The sequence below is a fragment of the Psammomys obesus genome, unplaced genomic scaffold (genome assembly GCF_907164565.1).
Source record: "Psammomys obesus unplaced genomic scaffold, mPsaObe1.curated_primary_1811, whole genome shotgun sequence".
Lineage (NCBI taxonomy): Eukaryota > Metazoa > Chordata > Mammalia > Rodentia > Muridae > Psammomys > Psammomys obesus.
The window spans coordinates 4,631,194-4,652,279 of NW_026586816.1; the positions used below are offsets into that span (position 1 = coordinate 4,631,194).

Below are 21,086 nucleotides of genomic sequence, written 5' to 3' on the forward strand. Positions count from 1 at the left end.
TGTGTGTGTGTGTGTGTGTGTGTGTGTGTGTGTGTGTGTGTGTGTGTAGGCGTGTCCACGAAGTGTTCCCAAACCACAGTGCCAATAGACACAGCGCCACCTAATGGAAGTTCTTGGTGTTGGATCACAAGCCAATGGGGTTTGCAAATAAGCACTTGCGCACTTAAAAAGTTAAGGGACGAGATGATGGCCTGCCAGTGATACCTGCCTCTACCATCCTGTATTGCCTGAGTACTTTCGTGGGTGATCATCTGCCATGTAACCTCAGATTTGACAAATATATTAATTAATTTTTTTTTTGTTTTTGTTTTTGTTTTCAACTGTTAATTGGCCTGTGGAAAGAAATACATATGCACTCAGGTGCCATCCATGTCAACTGAGACATAGGACCCCCATCCTCCAGAAAGCTCTCTGTGCCTCTTTCTAGTCAAGCTTCACCCCAACCACCACGGATCAGCTTTTGTTCAAGCCCAACCTCAAAGGAATCAATCACTGAGTAGTCCTTCCTTCTGCTTACCACATGTGTGTTTTGAGAGTGATTAAAGGGCTGTTAGTTTATTTCCTTTAATGGCCGGGGACATGCTGACTTTGCTTCTCTGCTCTCCTGAGTTGGGCATTGTGCAGTGGCCAGCTGCAGATCATAATAATTCGAGTGCCCATCAATACCCATGCATGGGTTTTCTGGAGAGCATGGCTTTGGTTTGGCTGAAGATCTGGAGGGGAGCTGCCAAGCCATGAGGTGGGTGTTTTACTTTTTACTTTTCAAAGAAACTAAAAATAGTTTTCAAAAATGATTGAACCATCTCCTATTCCCATCAGAGTAGGGAGGTAATTGCTTACCATGACATTGTAAACAGCAATTAATACAAGACTTGATACAATTAATTTAATATCTTTGAGCCAATGTACAGTTCTGTTTCATATTATGTCTTACCTCTAAACAGTCTTTTTTTTAACTACATAGAAAAGGTACCTGTCAGTTATGAGGTGGGCAAGACAGAACAGTCTATAACTAAGCTAAAGTGCGGCTTCCTCGGCAGACAGCGCTGGGGTGTGGCCGCCCTCCGCTTTGGGAGTGGAGCTGTTGCATCCTTGGGCTGGTTGTTTGTCTGTTTGCAACTTGACACAGCGAGGTCGAGTGGGAATCAGGGATCTCAGCTGAGAAAATGCTCCCTCAGACTGCCTTGCTAGCAAGCCTGTCGAACGTTTTTCTGATTAAGTATTGAGTGGGAGAGCACAGCACGCACTGGGCTCTGCCATCCTTGGATAGCTGATCCTGGGGTATATAAGAAAGTAGGTTAGGCAAGCTGTGGGCACAAGGCAGGAAGGGCGGTAAGAAATGCCCCTCTAGCTGCCCCCATGGACTCTGCTTTAGTTTCTGCCACCAGGTTCCTGTCTTGCTCAAGTTCCTGCTTTGGTTTCTCTTAATGATGGACTCTGATTGGGACATGTAAGCCAAATAAACCCATTTATTCCCAAGGTGGTTTTGATTTGTCACAGTGATAGAAACCATATTTGAACAGTTACACCAACTCACCACACACTACTTTTATTATTTGTAAAATGTGGGTCCAGGAACACCAAGCTCATGGCGGCGTTGAGAAGGTTAAAGATGAATGGGTTTCAGTGATCCAGCTGATAGTTTCACCTTTCCCTAGGGGCTCAGGCAGGTCTTAAAAATTGTTAAAAATCTATTAAAATGGGTCTTAGTGTCCATGGAGCTCTTACTGTAAGTTTTCCTTCTGGGGTTCATTTCCCTGAATGTAAGTGAAGACAAGGGACAGGGCAAGAAAACCTGCCAACTGGCAGCTCCTGGACTCTGTGCTGCCCTGGTTGCCTTGAGCCCTTCTGGCAGGCTGTATCAGTTATTCTGACAGCCAGATTTAAGAAAACGCAGTGATCACAGCAGATTGCATCAGCTCCTGAAGATACAGCGGTTTAGGGCCATTTCAAATAGTTTGCACAGACATTTTTTTTTTTTTTTATTTCAGACCTCCCTGAACTTTAGATGATAATGTAGCCATTTCCACCCAGGCCAGAGGGGGGGCACATACTGTGGAGAGCCAGCAAAAGGACTACTGTGACAGGTACAAACACAAACCCTTCTAATTGCAAATTGGGCTGTGATTGGTGCAAGTGCCTTTATTTGCATGTGAGGAATGCTGTGATTAGAGCAAACACCTCTTCTCTGGCTCTATAAACAGATGAAATGGCTCAGGGAGTTGGCTGGAAGATTCCTGCCCATTTGTCTCCTGGTGTTTTAACATTAGGCTCAACAAAAGGCTTCTCTCAAGGGGTCTTTTCTTGCCTATTCTCAATCATGTGGGCTGAGCCGGTGACAGGAAGCGGCAGAGACAACAGAACACCATTGGCAGAGGCATTGATAGTGGAGCAGCCAGCAGGCAAAGGCGGTAAGGCAAGAAGCTTCCAGATTGCTGAAGAAGAGGCAGCAGCAGTGTTAGGACTTAGGAACCAAACCTGCTTCTGGGTTGCCTAGCAGCCTACGATGTCACATGTTTCACTGGCCAGGTGGCCACACCTGGGAGGCGCAGTTACCTTGCCCCTTAAAGGGAACAACCCCACACGTGGTCTCTCTCTTGCTCCTCCTCTCTTGGTCTCTTCTCTCTTGGCCTCTCTTGGCACTCTGCCCTCTCGCCTTTCTCTGTCGGGATGCCTCCCCCCATCATGTCCTGCTCTCCCTTCTCTCTCCCTCTCTCTTCATCTTCATCTAATAAACCTCTTTCATATAAAATCTGTTGTATGCCTAATCGTCGTTATTTGATTCATCCCCATCAAGTGGATGAATCTGAGAGTATAGGGACCATGGGACAGAATAGGAATAGAGAGAACAGACCTGATGCTCATGATGGATAGGAAGCTGGAAAGAGCCAGAGAAGAGAAACTGGAGGCCCTGGTTGCAGAAGAGTCCTAGCAATCTGCCAAGCCCTCAGGCTAAGACACCCAGGCCTAAGAACTGTAGCACTGGATGGTGATAGGGCTGAGAAATCCTGATCCTGATGCCTGCAAGACAGAGCTGCAAGCCTAAAGGTCGCTACCTGAAGTTGTTTCCACTTGCTTGTTGCTGGTTGCTACTGCCAAGCACCACAGAGATACAAGAATGGCCAAAGACCAGCGCTGGCAAAGCCTCTCCAGGCCTCCCCATGATTCCTCGCCAGGAAGAGCAAAAGGACTCCAGCCAAATGATTGGCAACCTTAGGACAGGAGCTTTTTGGTTGGCAACTTTTCAGATTGCCCTAGTCAAAATTTGATAAGTCATTTTTGATTCCTCCCCTTCTTTCATCCTCGGGCCTAAATATGACACCTGCCCAGGGCATTTTCCCCATGGTCAACTCCCTGTCAGGTGGTCTGACCTCCGAAAGGAACTCCCACATTAAGGCCTATCTTACCTCTGTGTTTACTCTTGAAGGCAAAGGGAGAGAGTCTTGAGAACAAAATGAGTTTAGAACATTCCTCTGCTGTCCACCATCTTTAGAGTAACACAGCATCTCCATACCATGACCAATGAAGCCCTGCCTGATTTGGCTCCTGTCTCCCATTTTCACTGCCCTGGCACCATCCACCCATTTTTAATACATCTTAGGCATTCTTCTGCTTCAAGTAAGCTAAAAATATTAATAATACTAGCAATGAAATATTAATAACAATACAACTTATGCTATAATTAGAAATCCCCTCAAAATCGGCCTTAAGAATCTAAGCATAGTCCACTAATGAAGACAAAATATTATTAAGAAAGAAGGTCCTTTCCTATTGGGTGCTATGCATCCTGTTAGACTTAACTTGGGGGAGGTCAAGGGGACACTGAGACCCTAGAGCCTGGCTTGATTCTCATCAAGAAGACGGCAGTTGTACAATCCTCCAAATGTTGCAGGATTCAGAAAAAGGACAGATCTTTGGGTCCCATTTGAGTCCTTCAGTTGGGCATGGAGGCTTTAGCCCACCTGGAACTCTGGGGGAATCCCCTTCTGGCATTACATCAGGGGGAGCCAGCCACAGAGAGAGAAAGAAACAGATGCCCATTTAAAACAGACCCCCTGATCAAAGGTTACAAAGAAGCAAGTGAACAGAAAAAGAAATGACCTCAACTAATATTCCTCGGAAACTGAAAATGAGAAGGAAGATGAGGTCATGACATCGGGACTCTGGGGGGGGGGGGGGAGGGGGCTGATTAGATAAAGCTGTGCACAGCGTGAGCTCCTGCCAGCAACGGCCCAGTCCCCCTCCACTGTTCTCAGCTGTTTGGGTTTGGCACTGAAGGACATGAGCTCACGAAGGCAGCCTCACCGCCATGAAATTGTACAGTCAGAGTGTACATTCTTGTTCCTTAGTAACATCCACCCCAAAGGTAGAAGTACAAAGACCAGTGTCTAAGATACGACGTTGAACCCACGATAACAGCTTTAGTTCCTTGAGCCAAGCAAGCTTACAGAAAGGGGCTTTGAAAATGACTTTGAGGAGGAGTAAAAAAGGATGGTATGCATTTTTCAACTACCTTTAATGTCTATTTCTGAGTCGGAGCTGAGCTGTTTCCTCTCCTGAGTCAGCAGCATTTCTGGACATTTTTTGTTATTTTTTTTCTATCACTGTTTGTTCCCAACAGAGCTCTAGGGGATACGTTTATTTGTTCACTTAGAGCATACATGTTGGGCACTGTCTAAGTCATTTTGTGCCAGGCTAACCCAGCAGTGAATTAAAACGTACACTTCTCCGTGGAGGCCATATACTTGTGAAGTCCGTGACAGGGAGGCCCGGCAGGGGTGGCAGGCGTCAAGGCCCTTTCAAAGGATTTGCTTTGGAGTTCTATTTCTGACCAAGCTTTTAAGAATGCTTAGATCAGGGAGAGAGAAAAAAATAGTTGTGCAATGTTTTAGACCAATAGAAAAACATTCACATTTGTTCTGATCACATAGAAGACAAGAACACACATTTACAATAGGAAAAAAACTCCACCTAGAAAAATACAATTTTATTTTGGTGGATTTCCTTCCAGTGGTTTTTGTCTTGTTTTTTGTTTTATGGAAATTTGTTTACCTACATACATCTCTGTTTGCAAGTAGTAAGGGTTTCTTCATTCAAGAATATATGTGTATTTGCGCGTAGGTGTGTAGCTACGCGTACTCTACAGAGGTAGATACAGTGCGTGAGTATTTAATGCATATATAAAATGTATGCGTCCATACATAGTTACATTAATACAAATGCGTATACACATGAGGGTCCTAGCGCCTGCTAAGGGTTGGGGATGGAGGCGCAGCGGTTACAGACAGAATGGTTTGCTACACAGAGGGTTGTTGGCTCAGGTGGGACAGAGCAAGGTGGTGGGAGAATGGAGCTCCATCTCAGGATGGAGTGTGACCTCAAACCTATGAACTGTGCCTGTAATTTTCCATTTAATATTTTCAGCCTGTGGATGGTGGCTGTGGCTGACCACAATTAAGCTCAAGTGAGTGAAACCACAGAAAGTGAAACCACAGACGGGGGTGTGCAATTTTTTTCCCCTATGGAGACAATCTACGAGCAAGTAGTAATTCAACCTTGGCAGGCACACAGGAATCTGGATGTGTATTCTTTTAATTTAATTTGGTAAGTGCTTATCAACACTCTTGTTTTAGGGAAGGAGTGTGTGGGGGAGGGGATCAGGATCAGTTCTGGTCTGAACTGTGCCAGTTGCCTGTCCCTCCCCCATGGATATACGGAGAAGGAAGCACAGCAAGGCCTTGCATCTGAAATCAGCACAGGTCTGGGACTCCAGACTCAGTATCTGCCATAAATGGCCTTCCAGGTTGATCATAAAATACTTGCTCAGCCAGGCCTTATGCGAGCTCAGTCAGCCCGGGGAACTGTGCACACTAGGGAAGACTCAAATGGCTGTGAATGTGAACTGGATCTGTGCAGGCTTCATGAACCTGGCAGGAGCTTTGTGAAGGTCTAGCAAGGACACAGACTTCTTTGGTCTTGGCCTTCATTCTCTGCTAATGGGTGGGGGTGGGAGGAACATTAAAGGGCACATGCTCTACCAGCCAAGGTCCTGGAAGCTTTTACTCGTCTCGCCTCTCCCCTTCCAGTGTGCCAGGGAGAGACCATGACCAGTTCCATGGGGTAAGACACCAAGGACTAGCTTTTGCATGGGTCTGTGTCTCCCGTGAAGCTGCTCTGCAGACGGCAGGGTGTGAAAGATGCTCCTGAATAGAGGGAAAGGGGAGGAGGGGAGAACAAAGGGGCAGGATTTCCATGGCTGTGCCCTCGGGTGCCTGGCTGCCCTGGTGACACGGGTCACGTGCACATTTCTACCTTAGAACTAAAGGTCTGCAGCACAGCTGAGAGGCTGTGGGAGAAAGTCCTGCCACAAAACGCATTTGGCAAAGGTGCTCACCTTTCCGCTCTTGCCCACGCACCACATTTTTGGACCTTTCATGACAGGGCCCTGCCCACAGCAGACACCTCATACAAATAGGTTTCTGTTTATCGAAAGGCTCTTTTGGAATTGAATAGTAAAAAGATAGCCAAGTGAAGAGCGTCTACTCAAGGATCCCGTGACATCCCCCTTCCCAAGCCTGAATCAAGGGCCTCTTACAGGGAGGATCGAATGGCGTGTAGGGCCCTTCATCATCATCGTCATCCTCCTCTTCCTCTTCATCATTCTCGTTGTTCTCATTGTCTTCGTTCTCGTTCTCTGTCTCGTTGTCAGCCTCAGCAACAATGTCCTCCCTCCGGGTTCCATTCACACCCCTGTCTGGGGCATTGCTGGGCCCTGTTCCATTCTCCACAGTGTGCTTAATTGGGATTTTGATGGCCACTTCGGATTCCCCATTGGCATAAGCCCTGCTGTTTATCAATCTTTGTCTCTGAAAATAGAAAGCGATCTGTCACTGTAGTCCGGGGGATGGAACTCACCCAACAACGCTAAGACACAGGCAGGTATGTCTTCCCCAGCACTGACAAGGAGCCAAGTGTTAGGAGATTTCTTAAAGCAATAACAGATTTAAATGATCTCCCTTCTAGATGGAAAAATTAACCTTTTGTGATCCACTGGAAATTTCAAATTTCCTTTGTGAACATTTCTACATCTGGGGTGTATAATTCTTTGACATCTGTACACTGTGACATTATCTTTATTCTCCAGCCCATGGGAACCCTTGTTCCATATTATAGGCATAAGGTTACTGTGTAATTCAAATGCCAATTTCTACCTCTCCCATATCCGGTTGCAAGCCTTTTTCTGAGAATGTCTTCTCTCAACATTGTCTAAACACTGCTCCCCAATTGTCCCCTAATATGCCAATAAAGCAGCTTACAGCCAATCACTGAGCAGGGGAGAGAATAGGGCTGGACTTCCTGCCAGCCAGGAGAGGAGGAGTTAGAAGAGGAAGTAGAGGATTTAGCTAGGGGATAGTACATTGGAGATGATTAGGCGAGACCAGGAGAGAGAGAGAGAGCACTCAGCAGAAAAGGTACAGATTATAACTATCTCTGAGATGTATCCTGGGAGGAACCAAATTAGCTTAGAGGGTTAAGAATAGAGTAATAAATTCTCAGTTATTTTGTTGTGAAGCTTATTATTAAACAAACATAAAAGAGTCTCAATTATTTGTGTGATAGCTGGGTTAACAGAGAAACTGAGAAACAAATATAATATAAAAATAACTGTAACACTATATTCAAGAAGGCTATGCCACATGCTTGGACTAGTTTGTTAGTGAGGCTGCCACTCCAGGGAAAGACAAAAGCCCAGGGACTCTGGCTTGATAACTTTGGCTTAGCTATTTTGATAAAAGTTTATGAGAAGGAGATTTATTCGAATGGAATAAAACAGATTGCCATTGGGGATCTATCTGGTAGAGTCCAGCAAACATGAGATGCAGAGTACAATTCCTAGTTCTCCATCAACTGAGAGTGGTGGCACATGCTGATGGTCCCAGAAAGTTCAAGAGACTCTGGCTACATAGTGAGTGTGAGGCCAGGCTGGGCTATGTGAAACCCTGCCTTAAACAAGGTAAACAGAGGGGACTAGGCTATGTCCCTCAATATGCAGTGAGAAGATGGGAGAGGACTGGGGTAAGATGGTTCAGTGCGCAAAGATGCTGGGAAATGGCTGAGGGAGAGACTTCTGTTCAACTTTCACCCCAGTACTGCATCTTATAAATCAGGAAGAGTTATCTTTTTCCCTCCCCTTCCATCCTCTCCCCTCCCCTCCCTTCTTCTTTTCCAGATACCTCATTGATCAACATTCGACTAGCCATGGAGAGCCGGGTCTTGGGAGGAAAGTGGCTTGTGATCATAATTCGAAGGCCAGCCTCAGAGAAAGAAAGCTGGTGTGGGTAGGCCGACAGCAGCTCATCCACCATGATCACTGACGCTTTGCGGTGGAAATTGGCTAGGGAAATGCGAAAGAGAAAATACCATAGCATGCAGCCCGGGAGAGAGGCGTTCATCCATTCATCTTCCCTTTATTTCTTCCCTAGCCCACTCCTTCACACCTTTGCACCTGTTCATCCATCTGTTCACTGGTCCATCCATCCACCTGTCCATCCATCCATCCATTCATCTCTCCACTTCCCTCCTCTTTCCTCCCTCCTCTTCCTCTCTTTCTCCCATTTCCTTCCTTCCTCACTCTCCTCTCTTCTCCCTTCCCACCATCCTTTCCTCCCTTTTTCTTTCTTTTCTTCCTTCTATCCATCCATTGAATGTTGCAGTGATCAAAATTAGGGGTCACATTTAAGTCATGGGTCATGCTTAATAATTCATTTGAAACCACTTGAGACTATTCAAACACCACTCATCAATATGGTAGGAATGAGCAGGGTAAGAGAATTCCTCCTTGGCCTCAGAGTGTTATTTTCCCACCACTAAGGTCTAGGTCATAGGGAAGGCCCCAGTAACCTTTGGTAACCCATCATGGCCGTGCACGGCAACCCAGTGCACCGGCAGATGCTGCAGGGCTGACATGTGTCCCAGGTGGAGGTCCCAGCTGTGGACATGTGCAGGATGTTCCTGCATCCTGGGAACAGAGCGTACAGGCGTGAGCTGGTCACATCTGAGGACCAGTGTTCAGGAGGAGGCCTCAGATAAGCCTTCCGGGATGTGAAGCACTCCACTGTTGCCCGAGCCCCCTCTCTGTGGAAGAGCACTGTACACTCATCACTCACAGGTGCTCACTCCTATTTTCCAGGCCGTGAGACCATGACACGGTCTCTCATATCATCACTGTCATCGTTATTACTATCCCCCTCTGCTCTATGGTAAATGCTTTGCCAACCAGGCCATCCCCCCAGGCCCAGCACTAACATTACTCAGCTCTTCGCCCCCCGGCCCCACCACAAGTTTCTTTTTATAGTTATAAAGTACTCAGAAGGGAGAAACTAAAGAAAATCCTCCCACAGAACGGTACAAAATAACATTAAAGTCTTTCATTAAAGGTACATAGAGACCTTCAGAAAAATATATCAGATATCTAATCTCAAAATACAATAAATTATCAAGAGAGTCTAAAGTTTGAGATATAGTTGACAATAACCTATACAGTTTCTAATTTACTTTTTGTTGTTTCCCTGCTACGTGACCATATGGGATGTAGTTCAAGGAGAAAATTAAAAAGAAATTAAATGAAAAAATGAAATACATCCATGGCAAAAATTACATGATATTTTTCTACATCCCGTATAAACAATCTTATTTATCAGCGAGCACCGTGTTGCTTCCCCTAGCATAATGACAGTTTTGTAAGGGCCTATTAAATAGAAGAATTACAAAGGTAATTTTCTCTCTCCTTCTGTAGCTTGGAACCCGAGTTAATGTATTCTCAAAGAGAATTTGGATATATGTGCTAATAACTAGCAATGCCTGTCACTGTGAAGCATTGTGTTAAGCTTTTCTGCATATCTAACTGACTCACTCATTACAGGAATGATGCCCATTTCTCAAGCTCAGAGAAATGAAGGAACTTTTTTTCATGGTCACACAGCCTTAACACACTATTTCAAAATCCACCTTCTTCTCTCCTGGCCCTGCTGACCCCATGTTCCCACATCACCTTCCCAGAATGGGTTCCCTGGGCATTTCAGTGGATCCAGGTGTGACCCATGAGGCAAGGCAGGAGCGCCGACTCCTCTGTCTGCTTGGGGCCAGCTGGGATGCCAGGCTGTGGCTACGTGCTGGGTAGACAGACTCACACCGTGGCAGCCGTGTTGGATCTAGGATCTGCTATTTACCTTTCTTAAGTAGCACCACGGTTGCGTCACAGTTGCTGCTGTCGTCGATTTCGGCGTTGTTGGCCAACCCATTGACCATGTTCCCAGCACCTTTCGTCCTCCTCTCGAAGCACTGGTGTATGCACGCGTTGTATCTGAGCAGGCAGGAAGTGGAGAGAAGCTGTCAGCAGCTGGCCTTTCCTTTTCCTCACTCCACAGCACCCTCTCTGGGCTCCTCCCTTTTGGATACACATGGCAAGGCCGTGCCTGAGCCCCCCAGTCTGCGGGCTGCAGCTGGTTGCTTATCTAGACCTGCCTGTCTTTGTCTTCTTGCGGTCAGAGATTTTATTGCTAGACTCTGTTACCATGTACCCTTCTATCTGGTCCATTTGGCTTGTGGCTTTATGACAGTATTTTGGGCTCTAGTGCTCTGAGTGATGGCAGGGAAACACCAAGCTTCTGGCATGCCCTAGTAGACGGGTGAGCATTGAAGGGAAGCTATGTTCGCAGGCTGCTAGGATGTTTTTGGCAGGAAAATGTTCTCCCTTTACTTTGAAGTTTCCCAGAGGAATTCTCAGAACACAAGGGTGAAGGCAGGGATAGCAATTACAGAGCACATTGGGCCTCTAAGTCTCTTACTCAAAGATCTTCATGCTTATTGGCTGTGATATAACCTACTGAACCTGCACCTCTATCCAGCCTCCTTCTGGATCTCAGGCTGGGCCAGAAACCACTTAAACCGGTTTCATTCTCTTCCCTATTCCTTTGGCTTCAGGACAGGAGACCCCCTTCAGTCGCTCCCATTGTCTTCTTGTGCCTGGCTTTTCAGTCAGTGCCTCCGTGGGCATTAACTATGGACACTTCATAACCACGTGTTAGAGACAGGATATGGTGTGGTGGGGATGGGTGCTCTACATTTGAACCTTTTCTTCCATGGACCCCTTCCTGAATTCCCTGGAGCCTTTTAGGCACAAGGGAGAATAGGGAACTAGTCAAGAGTGATAGATGTAGGCTCTGAAAAGGGACAGGCAGCTAATCCTACAAGATTCTCGGGGGTCCTAAGTGGGATAGAACCTAAACGTCACTGTTTTGTAATGTGCTTGAAATGATGGCTCCAGATGTTGAACATCAATGGCTGCTGCCACCACAGAGGGAATGGTGACCTAGACATGCCTCCAGATGGTATAACTCACTGACATAGTTCAACCTGATGCAAATCAAATGCGGACATACAGGATACACAGAGACCAAAAGAACTGGCTTTGCTGCACCATGGAACTGGAATGCACACACACATACACACACACACACACACACACACACACACACACACACACACACACTTGCATGCACATTTACACAGAGGCCAAGGGAGTGGTTACAGGCAGAAAGAGCTCCAAAGCATTCTACTCCCAACTCTAATTTTAAACATCATTTATTTGGATTCTGATTTGGAAAACATTTATATTTATGAGTCCCAAAGAAAACTGAAAAGTAGGACAGATTTACACTTTTGGAAGTTGAAATACTGAGTCAGTATCTGGGATATTGAGGAATTAGCATTCATTTTAGATACAATCATAATTGTGGCTAGGATAAAGATTTGTCCTTTTAGAAACACATGCTGGCCAAGTGCAGTGCACAGGCCTTTAACCTCAGCACGCAGGGAGGCAGGTGGATCACTGTGAGTTCGAGGCCAGCCTGGTCTACAAAGTGAGTCCAGCACAGCCAAGGCTATACAGAGAAACCTGTCTTAAGAAACCCCAAACCTAAACCCACTCCATCCCCCTCCCCGCCCCCCAAAAAGAAAACCATGTTGAAATCTCTGTAGATAAACCATGAAATGATTCTGGGGCTTCAAAGTTATATGGAGGGAAGGAAACAGATCGACACAGAGCAAGGTTGGGCGGATAGTTTGGAGCTGAAGGTCCACTGTGGGGATTGTCATTCTGTCGATTTCAGCTTGTGTTCTGCATTCACTTAGTAGAAGAAGGCCCATGGCTTTCTAGGTTCAGTGTGAATTACATACCTTTCTCCATGACAGGGAGGACAGCAGTGGCTTTTTTTTTTTTTTCTTTCAAGCTTTCACTGTGTAGCCCCTGGATAACCTCGAGCTTTCTGTGTAGACCACACTACTCTGGACTTGCGATTCTCCTTCCTCAGAAGTGTTGGCATTAAAATCTCCTCTACTGTATCTGTCAGGAACCAGCATTTATGCTATCTTAACTCAGAAATTATTTCCACTATAAGGAAACACTTGCACAGGGTTTGCTCTCAAAGTATAACAGTATCTTATTAATTTACTGGTGTTTCAATAACAGGATAACAGTAGCATTCAATGAAGGCTTTTTAAAAATTTAGTGTTCCGTGATGGCTTTCTTGAAACCAGATGTTACACTGATAACTAACTGGTTACATTCTGCCCTGATAAAGAATCTTTGAAATAGGAAGTATTATTTTGGAGAAGAGGAAAATAAGATTAAAAGTGGCTGAATAATTTAGCTACATTCCCAAGGCTACTCAGCGACTGGTGAGCGCTGTTCCCAGGGATGAGTGGGAAGCGCTTAACTCTTAAGAACAAGATCTTCTAACCTCATCTGCAAAATTCATCCCAGAGAAGTTACCAGGATGAACAGCGGTCAGTCCTTGACAGTGCTGCATATGGTGTGTATATAGCCTGGAAGGTTTCTACCTATCCGGCCAGCTCAAAATGGCGTTTGGATTTTCAGAAAGCATATTTAAAGTTGTTTTAAAGCGATCTTCCCAGGAGGCAGCTGAAGAATCTAATATATGCTGGGTTTTTTTTTTTTTTCATGACTGTGGCTCTGTTTTATATTTTTAATTGAATGTTTTAAATTTTGTGCTTGCACCCTGAAGCTATTTTATTGTGAAGCATGCAATTTTATAAATCAGATTATATAAAACCCAATGATTAGAGTCTCTGATTGCAGAGAGGGGTGGCTAAAGAGCAGAGATTTCAATTTAGAACTTAGGGTGGAATTTATGCAGAGAATTCTGTGAGAGCAGGAGCTGTTATTCGCAGTTTTATTTGTGTCCTGCTGGTTTGAACATCTGGAATGGTGGGAAAGCCAAAGCCTCAGCAGAAACAAACCTCCTTAGCTGCTATATTTGCTGTGACTCGGGCTTGTTACCTTAATGTCCACAAGTCTGCTGTGCAACTTGTGGGCTTTATGGTAATGGAGTAAAAGGCTGTGGTGGCTATGGCAAACCCACTAGCACACTTGCTCAATTCCCCTTTCCTTTAGATTCATCTGCGTTTGAAGGCCATCTCACTTTGCAATGCCCGCACTAAGTTCACAGTGGTGCACACAGCCGTCAGAGCTAGGATTGGAGAGCCCTAGTCCACCACAGAAGGCAGCCAGTGGGGCAACTCAGCAATCACTGAAGGATCGCTTTCTCAGAGGAAAGAAGAGGACTCTTGACTCTAAGAACCCAAATTTAGAGCTTCCAAAAGAATTCTTTTAAAAGGTGAAATAATCAGACAGAAGAAACAGAAGGAAGCTGTGAGAATCACTGAAGACAGCCTCACCATGGCACTGACTCCATTCGCAGTTTTACCATTTGAAGCATAGACGAGTAAGATGGTTCCTCTGCCTTAAAGCCTTTTCTCTGGAGTCCAGAAGCCTTGGAAAGCCCTTGGGTCAGTTCTGGTTTTAGTGGGAGATCACCAATTGGCGTTTACAGTGGAGGGCAATTAGCTACATTGTGTGACTTCTGGCCTCCTTATCAGTTTCTTTGCAGCAATTCCAAGCCGGGATATGTTGCTTGGAGGTCCTAATGCCACATCCAGTGGAAGATCCAGAGCTGACCACTGGACAGCTCCACCAGTAAATGCTGGACGCCATATTGAATAGACGGTAGTGAGCTGCTGATGGCCCACCCTGGGCACCAGTCAGGCCAGCACCTGATTTTGCTGCTCATGTGATGCTTGTGTTCATACTGTTTTCTCCTAGCAGGTTTATCAGGCCCTGGTGGCCCAAATTAACCATTTCCATATCTCGTTAGAAAAACAAAATCAAAAATAAAAACATGTCCAATCTACTGTCTGGCATGTCCAAGCTGACAAGTGCTGAGAGTTCTCTACTCTTCTTCCCTGAGAGGTGGTTACCTATGCTGGGGATGTGGGAGAGGGCTGCATTAAAGAGACACCTCCACAGGGGATGGGATCAATAGCTCTTCAGGCTCCTCATTTCAGCGACATTGCATGGAAACCTGAAGCAGCAGGTTAAAAAAATGCGCTTTCATTTTATGTAGAGAACAGAAAGCAGTACTATCATTCTTGATACAAGAAAAGTAAGCTGCCTTGTCTCCGGGAGAAGCAAGAGCATATGAAGTGGCAGCTTAAAGACATGAACAAGTTCCTGGCTGCTCTTTTCCTTCCGTAGCTGAGGTACAGCCCTGGGTGTGGGCTGCCCTCCGTGAAGCACATCTCATGAAGAGGACAGGACAGAAGTGATGGTGTGCCTGTCTGAGGAGGGATTAGCGAAGGCATGGTGGAGTACCCGTCCTCTGCCCCGCTCTCTGGAATCACTAGCTCTGTCGGGAACCACTCAGGAACTGAGCCCTTCACCCACCAGCTAGTATTAGCTTCCCTGCTATGTGAGTGTGAGTGGGCCATCTCCAAAGGCAGATTCAACCAGTCAACTTCAGTCCCAGACAATACCTAAACTTGTCATGTCATGAGAGACACCAAGCCAGGATCCTCCCAGGGAAGCAGCTCTGGGGTTACTAATTCTCAAGATAGAACATATTTGTGGTTTTCAAGCCACTAAGTTCTGGGACAGTTTGTTACACAGCGACAGGTGACTGATGTGCCTGGAGGAATGGAAGCCTGTATGGTTTTAGTCCCTTTGTCAGCTCTTATTTAATCTTCCCATACCCAGAATAGAAATACAACTTGTTGGGTTTCACCTTCATCCTAATAAAAGCTGAAGACATGCCTGCCAGATCCTGAAGAGAGGGGTGGATTCTAGAAAGTTCTTGAATGAAATATGAAAGTGATTGACTTTTGACATCAAATATGAGTTGAAGGGTCATTTTTATGGTTCCTAATCACAATGATAGGGACTCAGCAGTCGCTGAGTCTGTGATCGTGGGCACTGAATGAGTCAGACCTCTCTCCCCCTCTCTCTTGCTACCTCGTTACACAACATTGCAAGTGTTTTACTTACTTCATGATGACGATATAGATGAGGTACATCAGCACAAGGACTAGAGACTCCCACCTACACAGGAAGAAGTACAGTTAGAGAAGGCAAGTCCAGAAGCCAAGCCATGTCAGCCAGTGCACGAAGCATCTGATGCCAATGGCCAGGACGGCAAGGTAGACCAGTTACGCACATTCTTAGTCTATGCAAGTGGTTCATGTTGCATAGAGCTTTCCTCCTCACCTGAAGGGAAGATACCTCCCTGCTACCAAAGCACTTGCCAATAAGAGCTCTGTAGAAAGTAGCAGGCTCTTGAGCATACAAGCGTTTGCATAAATCTTCTGGGGTTTAATTACTCCCTGAGGTTACCCAATCTACTTACAAAGAGCAAACAGACCAGAGGAACTGATGGACTAGGCAGCAGCAGCAGAGGCGGGGGTGTTGGATGCAGAAAGAGACAGGGAGAAGAAAGAGACACAGAGATAAGGAGAGTTGGGTAGTACTAAGAGCAGCTATACTGAGGGAGAGAGACACCCAGAACTTCTTGAGTGGAAAGGTGTCAGCAGGAAGAGTGAGAATGAGTGAGAGAGCCCTGGTCAGGGGGGACGGTGGCTGGAGCCTGTCATTCTTGAAAGTACACTAGATGGTGATTTCTAGGTTAGCTTGGACTACAGAGTGAGATCCTGCATCTGAAAACACAAAAATAGAAAGCCCAAACCAAATCACAGAAAGAACCCAAGGTGAAACAGCCAAGAAAAAGGAAGGAAAACAACTGAGTGACAGGAATGTCCTTGCACCTCTTAGGGTCTGAATTCTTTCACTTTCTTTATTTAGTAACTGCAGCTAGAGCTCAGGACACTTATGTTTTGAAGCCCAGTTTAGCTGCCATTGTAAACTAGTTGAAGGAGCATGTTTGGTTTGGAGGGAAGGGAACTGGGGAGGTCTGAGGAGGAAGTTCCAGGTCCTTTAGCCTTTCTTTAACCCCAGAAAAATTATATGGCCTGTTATATAAAGCATACATAGAGGTTTTGTGCTGTTATGTTTATAAGGTTGAAAAGATGGGGGAATTCAGGTGGTTTCGTCTTAAAGAGGGGCTGGGGTACAATAGGATACGTCAGAGACACCGGCACACTCATATTGTGGCACATTATAGAAACCAGCTGGCTGTCCACCAGCAGAAGAATGGATAAAGAAATTGTGGTGCCTATATAAATATAGATATGCAATATATATATATATATAATTTACAAATATACAATATACGAAAATTATTCAGCCATAAACACAAATGAAACTGTATCGTTTGCAGGAAAATGGATGGTCATATCAAGGAAAATAAGCCATGTTCAGAAAAATAAATATCATTTTTTTCTCATATGTGAAATACAGATGAAAAATAAGACATAAAAGTAAAAGTAAGACTAACAGTTGGGATGGAGGCCAATGGAAGGCGGGGGGGTCAAGAGATTATAATGGAACGAATGTGATCAAAGTATATGATGTGCATGCATGGGAAGGTAACAACAAAGCTCATTATTTTATCCCATCAATACAGACTAAAATGGGGCTGGTCATGGAAACCCAGTGTCCACACAATGCTCCCATGTCTCCTTAAGAATTATTTTGCTACTATGCATTTGTCCATGTGCATTGGTGTTTTGCCTGCATGTATGTCTGTGTGAGGGTGTCAGATCCCCTGGAACTGGGGTTACAGACAGGTGTAAGCTGCCATGTGGGTGCTGGGTGTTGAACTCAGGTCCTCTGCAAGAGCAGCCAGTGCTCTTAGCCACTGAGCCATCTCTTCAGCCCCATGCATTTACCCGTGGAGAAAGCACTTGGCATGTGAGAGGCCTCTGGGCATCACAACTGTCCCAGATGTAGTCATAGTCTTGGCTTCAGTCTCCAGGAAGATAACTCGAGTCTGACCCCCTATTGAATCACTGCAGAAGCAGCCGTTCATGTGCATGGAAAAGCAACTTCATGGGTAAGTCCCCCTAAGAAAGGTGCATTTTAGTGTGAGGTCACTGGAAAAGAACCAAATTCAGTAGTCAATTCTCTCCTTCCTCTCTTTCTTCCGTTCCTTCCTTCCCTCCTTCCTTCCTTCTTCTTTTTTAAAAATCTTTTTTGTCATGTTGTATCCCAGACTGCCCTCAAACTTGCAACCTTTCTACCTCAGCCTCTGGAGTGCTGGGATAACAGGTGTGGACCGTGATGCCCAGCTTAAACCCACTACTTCCTGAACACTCTTGTAATCCTTCTCATTCTTTGAGGTTTTTCTCCCTTCCTCAAAGCAAGCCCTTTTTAAGCTGGCTGTTGGCCATTTTTCAGGATCACTAAGGGTGGAAGACCCCATTCCTGTCTCAATTGCTTCTTCCTTCCTTCCTTCCTTCCTTCCTTCCTTCCTTCCTTCCTTCCTTCCTTCCTTCCTCCCTCCCTCCCTTCCTCCCTCCCTCTCTCCCTTTCTTTTTCATTGTTGGCTCTCCCTCCCTCCCTTTCTTTTTCAATGTTGGCTTCTTTTGTGTGCTTGTCTTTTCTACCCTGAACACATTTGGCTGCTGAGGCCTCTGTGGTCGCCTGCTGTTCCCTTGGCTCTTTTGCCTAGCTGATTATTCGAGGCCCTCGTCTCATGGATCCTCTACACATACCTTTTCTTAGTGCTGCAAGCACCTCAAAATGCCTTCTGACAACACATCCACTGCCTGTCCACCAGCCAGTTGTTAACCTGAAGGTCATCATTGTCTGTGGCTATGTGCTAGGTCCAGCTCATGACAGACCCCAGGAGGAGCAGATGGTATTCTCAGAGCTACTTTTGTCTCCCAAAGTCACAACTTGAACAATGAGAACAGTACTCTGGATATTTGAGCTTCTTCTTGAACCGTTGGAATCCTGACACACACACACACACACACACACACATTTTAGCTTCCTTCTGACACTGTGACTCTGGCTGCCCTGCTATCGTATCCACAGGCCTTGTCCTGAAGGACAATCTAACAGGGTCTCTCATGTTTTCAGTTCTAAGTGTCTTTTGGAACCGCCTAACAGAAAGACATCCCCTATCTCTTGTCCAGGAATATAACTACTGCACTGAGGCAACAGCTGATCTCAAGAAAGGCAAGTCCCTCCTTTGGGTCCCAAAATCAATAACAATTGGTTTAAAGCTGCAGTTGTTGCTCCTGTCCTGGCCATCAAAGATGTGTAAGTTGACAGGGTCTGAGAAAGGTGTCAAAGCCTCATGTTCCTCCCTCTCATGTTTAATACACATGTGATGGGTAGAACCACAGTAGGCACTTTAGGACTATGAGGCAAGAGCAGGAGAAACATCCATGGCGAATCTAAGATAGGTGATGGCTGGTTGCTTATCTACTAAAGGCATCCCAACTGATTCCTGGCTCCCACCTCTTACTTGAACATGAACACATGGTACAATGGGCTCATTTTGATGCGGTGGGGACACCTTGTCTTTTTACATAGTTAGCCCAGATAACTATAAAAGGCTCTACATCTATAACTTAACCAACCACAAGTCGAAAATATTTTAAAAATTGTATCTGTTCTGAACATATACAGATGCTTTTTTTTTTTAAAACTATCATTCACGTCATGGTTACTTTAGCACCAACTTGACACAGTCTAGAAGGACATCCAGGTTGGGCTGTGGACATGTCTGTGAGGACAATTATCTAGCTTCATGGGAAGAGATGCCCACTGCAGGTGGCATCATTTTCTGGGCGGTAGATACTGGACTTTGTAAGAATGGAGAGAGTGAGCTTAACACGAGAATGCATGAATTCTTTCAATGCTCTCTGCTTCTGAATGCAGACGTGATGTGACCAATTCTCCTAAGATTCTGCCTCTGAGACTTCTCTACTAGTCTGTACTGTAGAACTAAGAACTGTGAGCTAAAATAAACCCATTTCCCCCCAGAGTTGCTTTTCTCAGGATATTTTACCACAGCAGTAGGAAATTAAACTAAGACAATTGCATGAACAATCTAGGACAGAGGTTCTCAACTTTCCTAATGTTGTGACCCTCTAATACAGTTCCTCATGTTGTGGTGACCTCCAACCATAGAATTATTTTTGTTGTTACTTCATAATTGTGATTTTGCTACTGTTGTGAGTCATAATGTAAGTATCTAATATGCAGGATAGTTTTAGGCAACCCCTGGGAAAGGATTATCCGACCCGCAAAGGGTGACAACCCACAGGCTGAGAATGGCTGATCCAGTTTCACACAATGCAATACATGAGAACACCTCCGCCCTGCTATTTGAACAGCATTTGCATTCTCACTGGGCGTTAGTGATCTGCAGGTGTCTTAAAGCACACAGGAGAAGGTAAATACCAAGACATTTTACATATGGGCTACAACAACCATGTATTCTGGCATCATCGGCAGTCCTGAAACCAATTCTTCACAAATCCTGAGAGACCGCTGCATTTGTATTTGGCAGTATTTATTTCCTAAAGAGCACGCTTGTTTCAAAATCAACACAACTGCAATCAGTTTTCTTCTGAAGACATGAAGTGAGCTAATCACCTGCCTTAATATCTCCAGGAGCTGCTGGACTATCTTGTAAGAAAAGGGTGAAATTCAGCTTGTATGATATCACTAACTCTGCTGAGCCTTCACTGGGCACACTGAAGAGTCTCATTTTAAGACAGAGATCAGCTCCTGCCCACAATCTCCCAGATAAGTCAATACTTGGCAGGTAGAAAGACAGGAGAAGCAAACAGTGAAAAGCACCTTCAAGTTCAATACATTTTGCATCTTCTACAATGAGGAACTGAAATTCTTGGAATCCCTAGAGCAGCAAAGGGCCAGTGCTGCAGAGTTTAATTTCTCGGTCTCACTCATATGAGAAATTCTTTCTGTCAGCCCATGCATGCAGTAACGGTGATTATACAACAGACCAGCACTCAGAGAATCATGGGACTCAGAGTCCTGAGAGCCCTTAGCTCCAATCTTTGGAAGGAAACTCTGAGATATTTTTGATTCTAACATCCCCCAGGGCTAGCACCAAGTTGCACACTGTTTGTGTCTAATGCATCTGTGCCCTCCTGGCTTTGTCTGTACTCCTGACTCCACCGACAGGACTGCTGGTGTTCAGAATACAGACACTTTAATGACCTGTTTCTTTGCAAAATCTAGAATCTCTTGTAAAAGGCTTTGGCCTCTATCCTAGTAAAGGTTTACCCAATATCACTCACACACACACACACAAATAAGACAGAGAACACTCTTGTGGTTGTTTAGAATAGGCATGCTCCTTATAGGCTCATATATTTGAATTCTTGGTCATTAGGGAGTGGTACTATTTGAGAGGGATTAGGAGGTGTGGCCTTGTTGGAGGAAATATGTCACTGGGGGTGGGCTTTGGGGTTTCGGAAGCTCAAGCCAGGCCCCGTGATTCTATCTTGTCTTCCTTCTCCTTTAGATTCAGATGCAGAACTCCAAGCTACCATGTCTGCCTGAGTCCCACCATGCTTCCTGTCATGATGATAATGGACTGAACCTCTGGAACTGTACGCCAGCCCCAATAAAATGCTTTCTCTTATAAGAGTTACCCTGGTTATAGTGTCTCATCATAGCAATAAAACAGTGACTAAGGCACCTTTGGAATGAAGAGGAAATCAGCTCCCCTTTCTGGCTCTAAGACATGTTAGATGCCTTAAAGTGTTCTGTGAGAGCCCCACCAAAGCTGGTT

The 21,086-nt window shown here is 45.3% G+C and overlaps 1 protein-coding gene and 1 long non-coding RNA gene across 2 annotated transcripts in view; one reads left to right on the forward strand and one right to left on the reverse strand.

Moving 5' to 3' along the window:
* Positions 1 to 21,086, reverse strand: part of Slc24a3 (solute carrier family 24 member 3) — a 480,324-nt gene that overhangs the window by 27,253 nt on the left and 431,985 nt on the right. The window contains exons 9-12 of the mRNA XM_055602620.1: positions 15,401 to 15,454; positions 10,230 to 10,363; positions 8,235 to 8,395; positions 6,596 to 6,866 (exon numbers count right to left, since the gene is read on the reverse strand). Of these exons, the coding sequence (XP_055458595.1) occupies positions 6,596 to 6,866; positions 8,235 to 8,395; positions 10,230 to 10,363; positions 15,401 to 15,454 (620 nt within the window). The remainder of the gene's footprint in view (positions 1 to 6,595; positions 6,867 to 8,234; positions 8,396 to 10,229; positions 10,364 to 15,400; positions 15,455 to 21,086) is intronic.
* Positions 7,418 to 20,935, forward strand: LOC129672975 (uncharacterized). Its single transcript, XR_008719590.1, has 3 exons — positions 7,418 to 7,472; positions 8,231 to 8,339; positions 20,817 to 20,935. It is a non-coding gene; the product is annotated as an uncharacterized LOC129672975 (long non-coding RNA).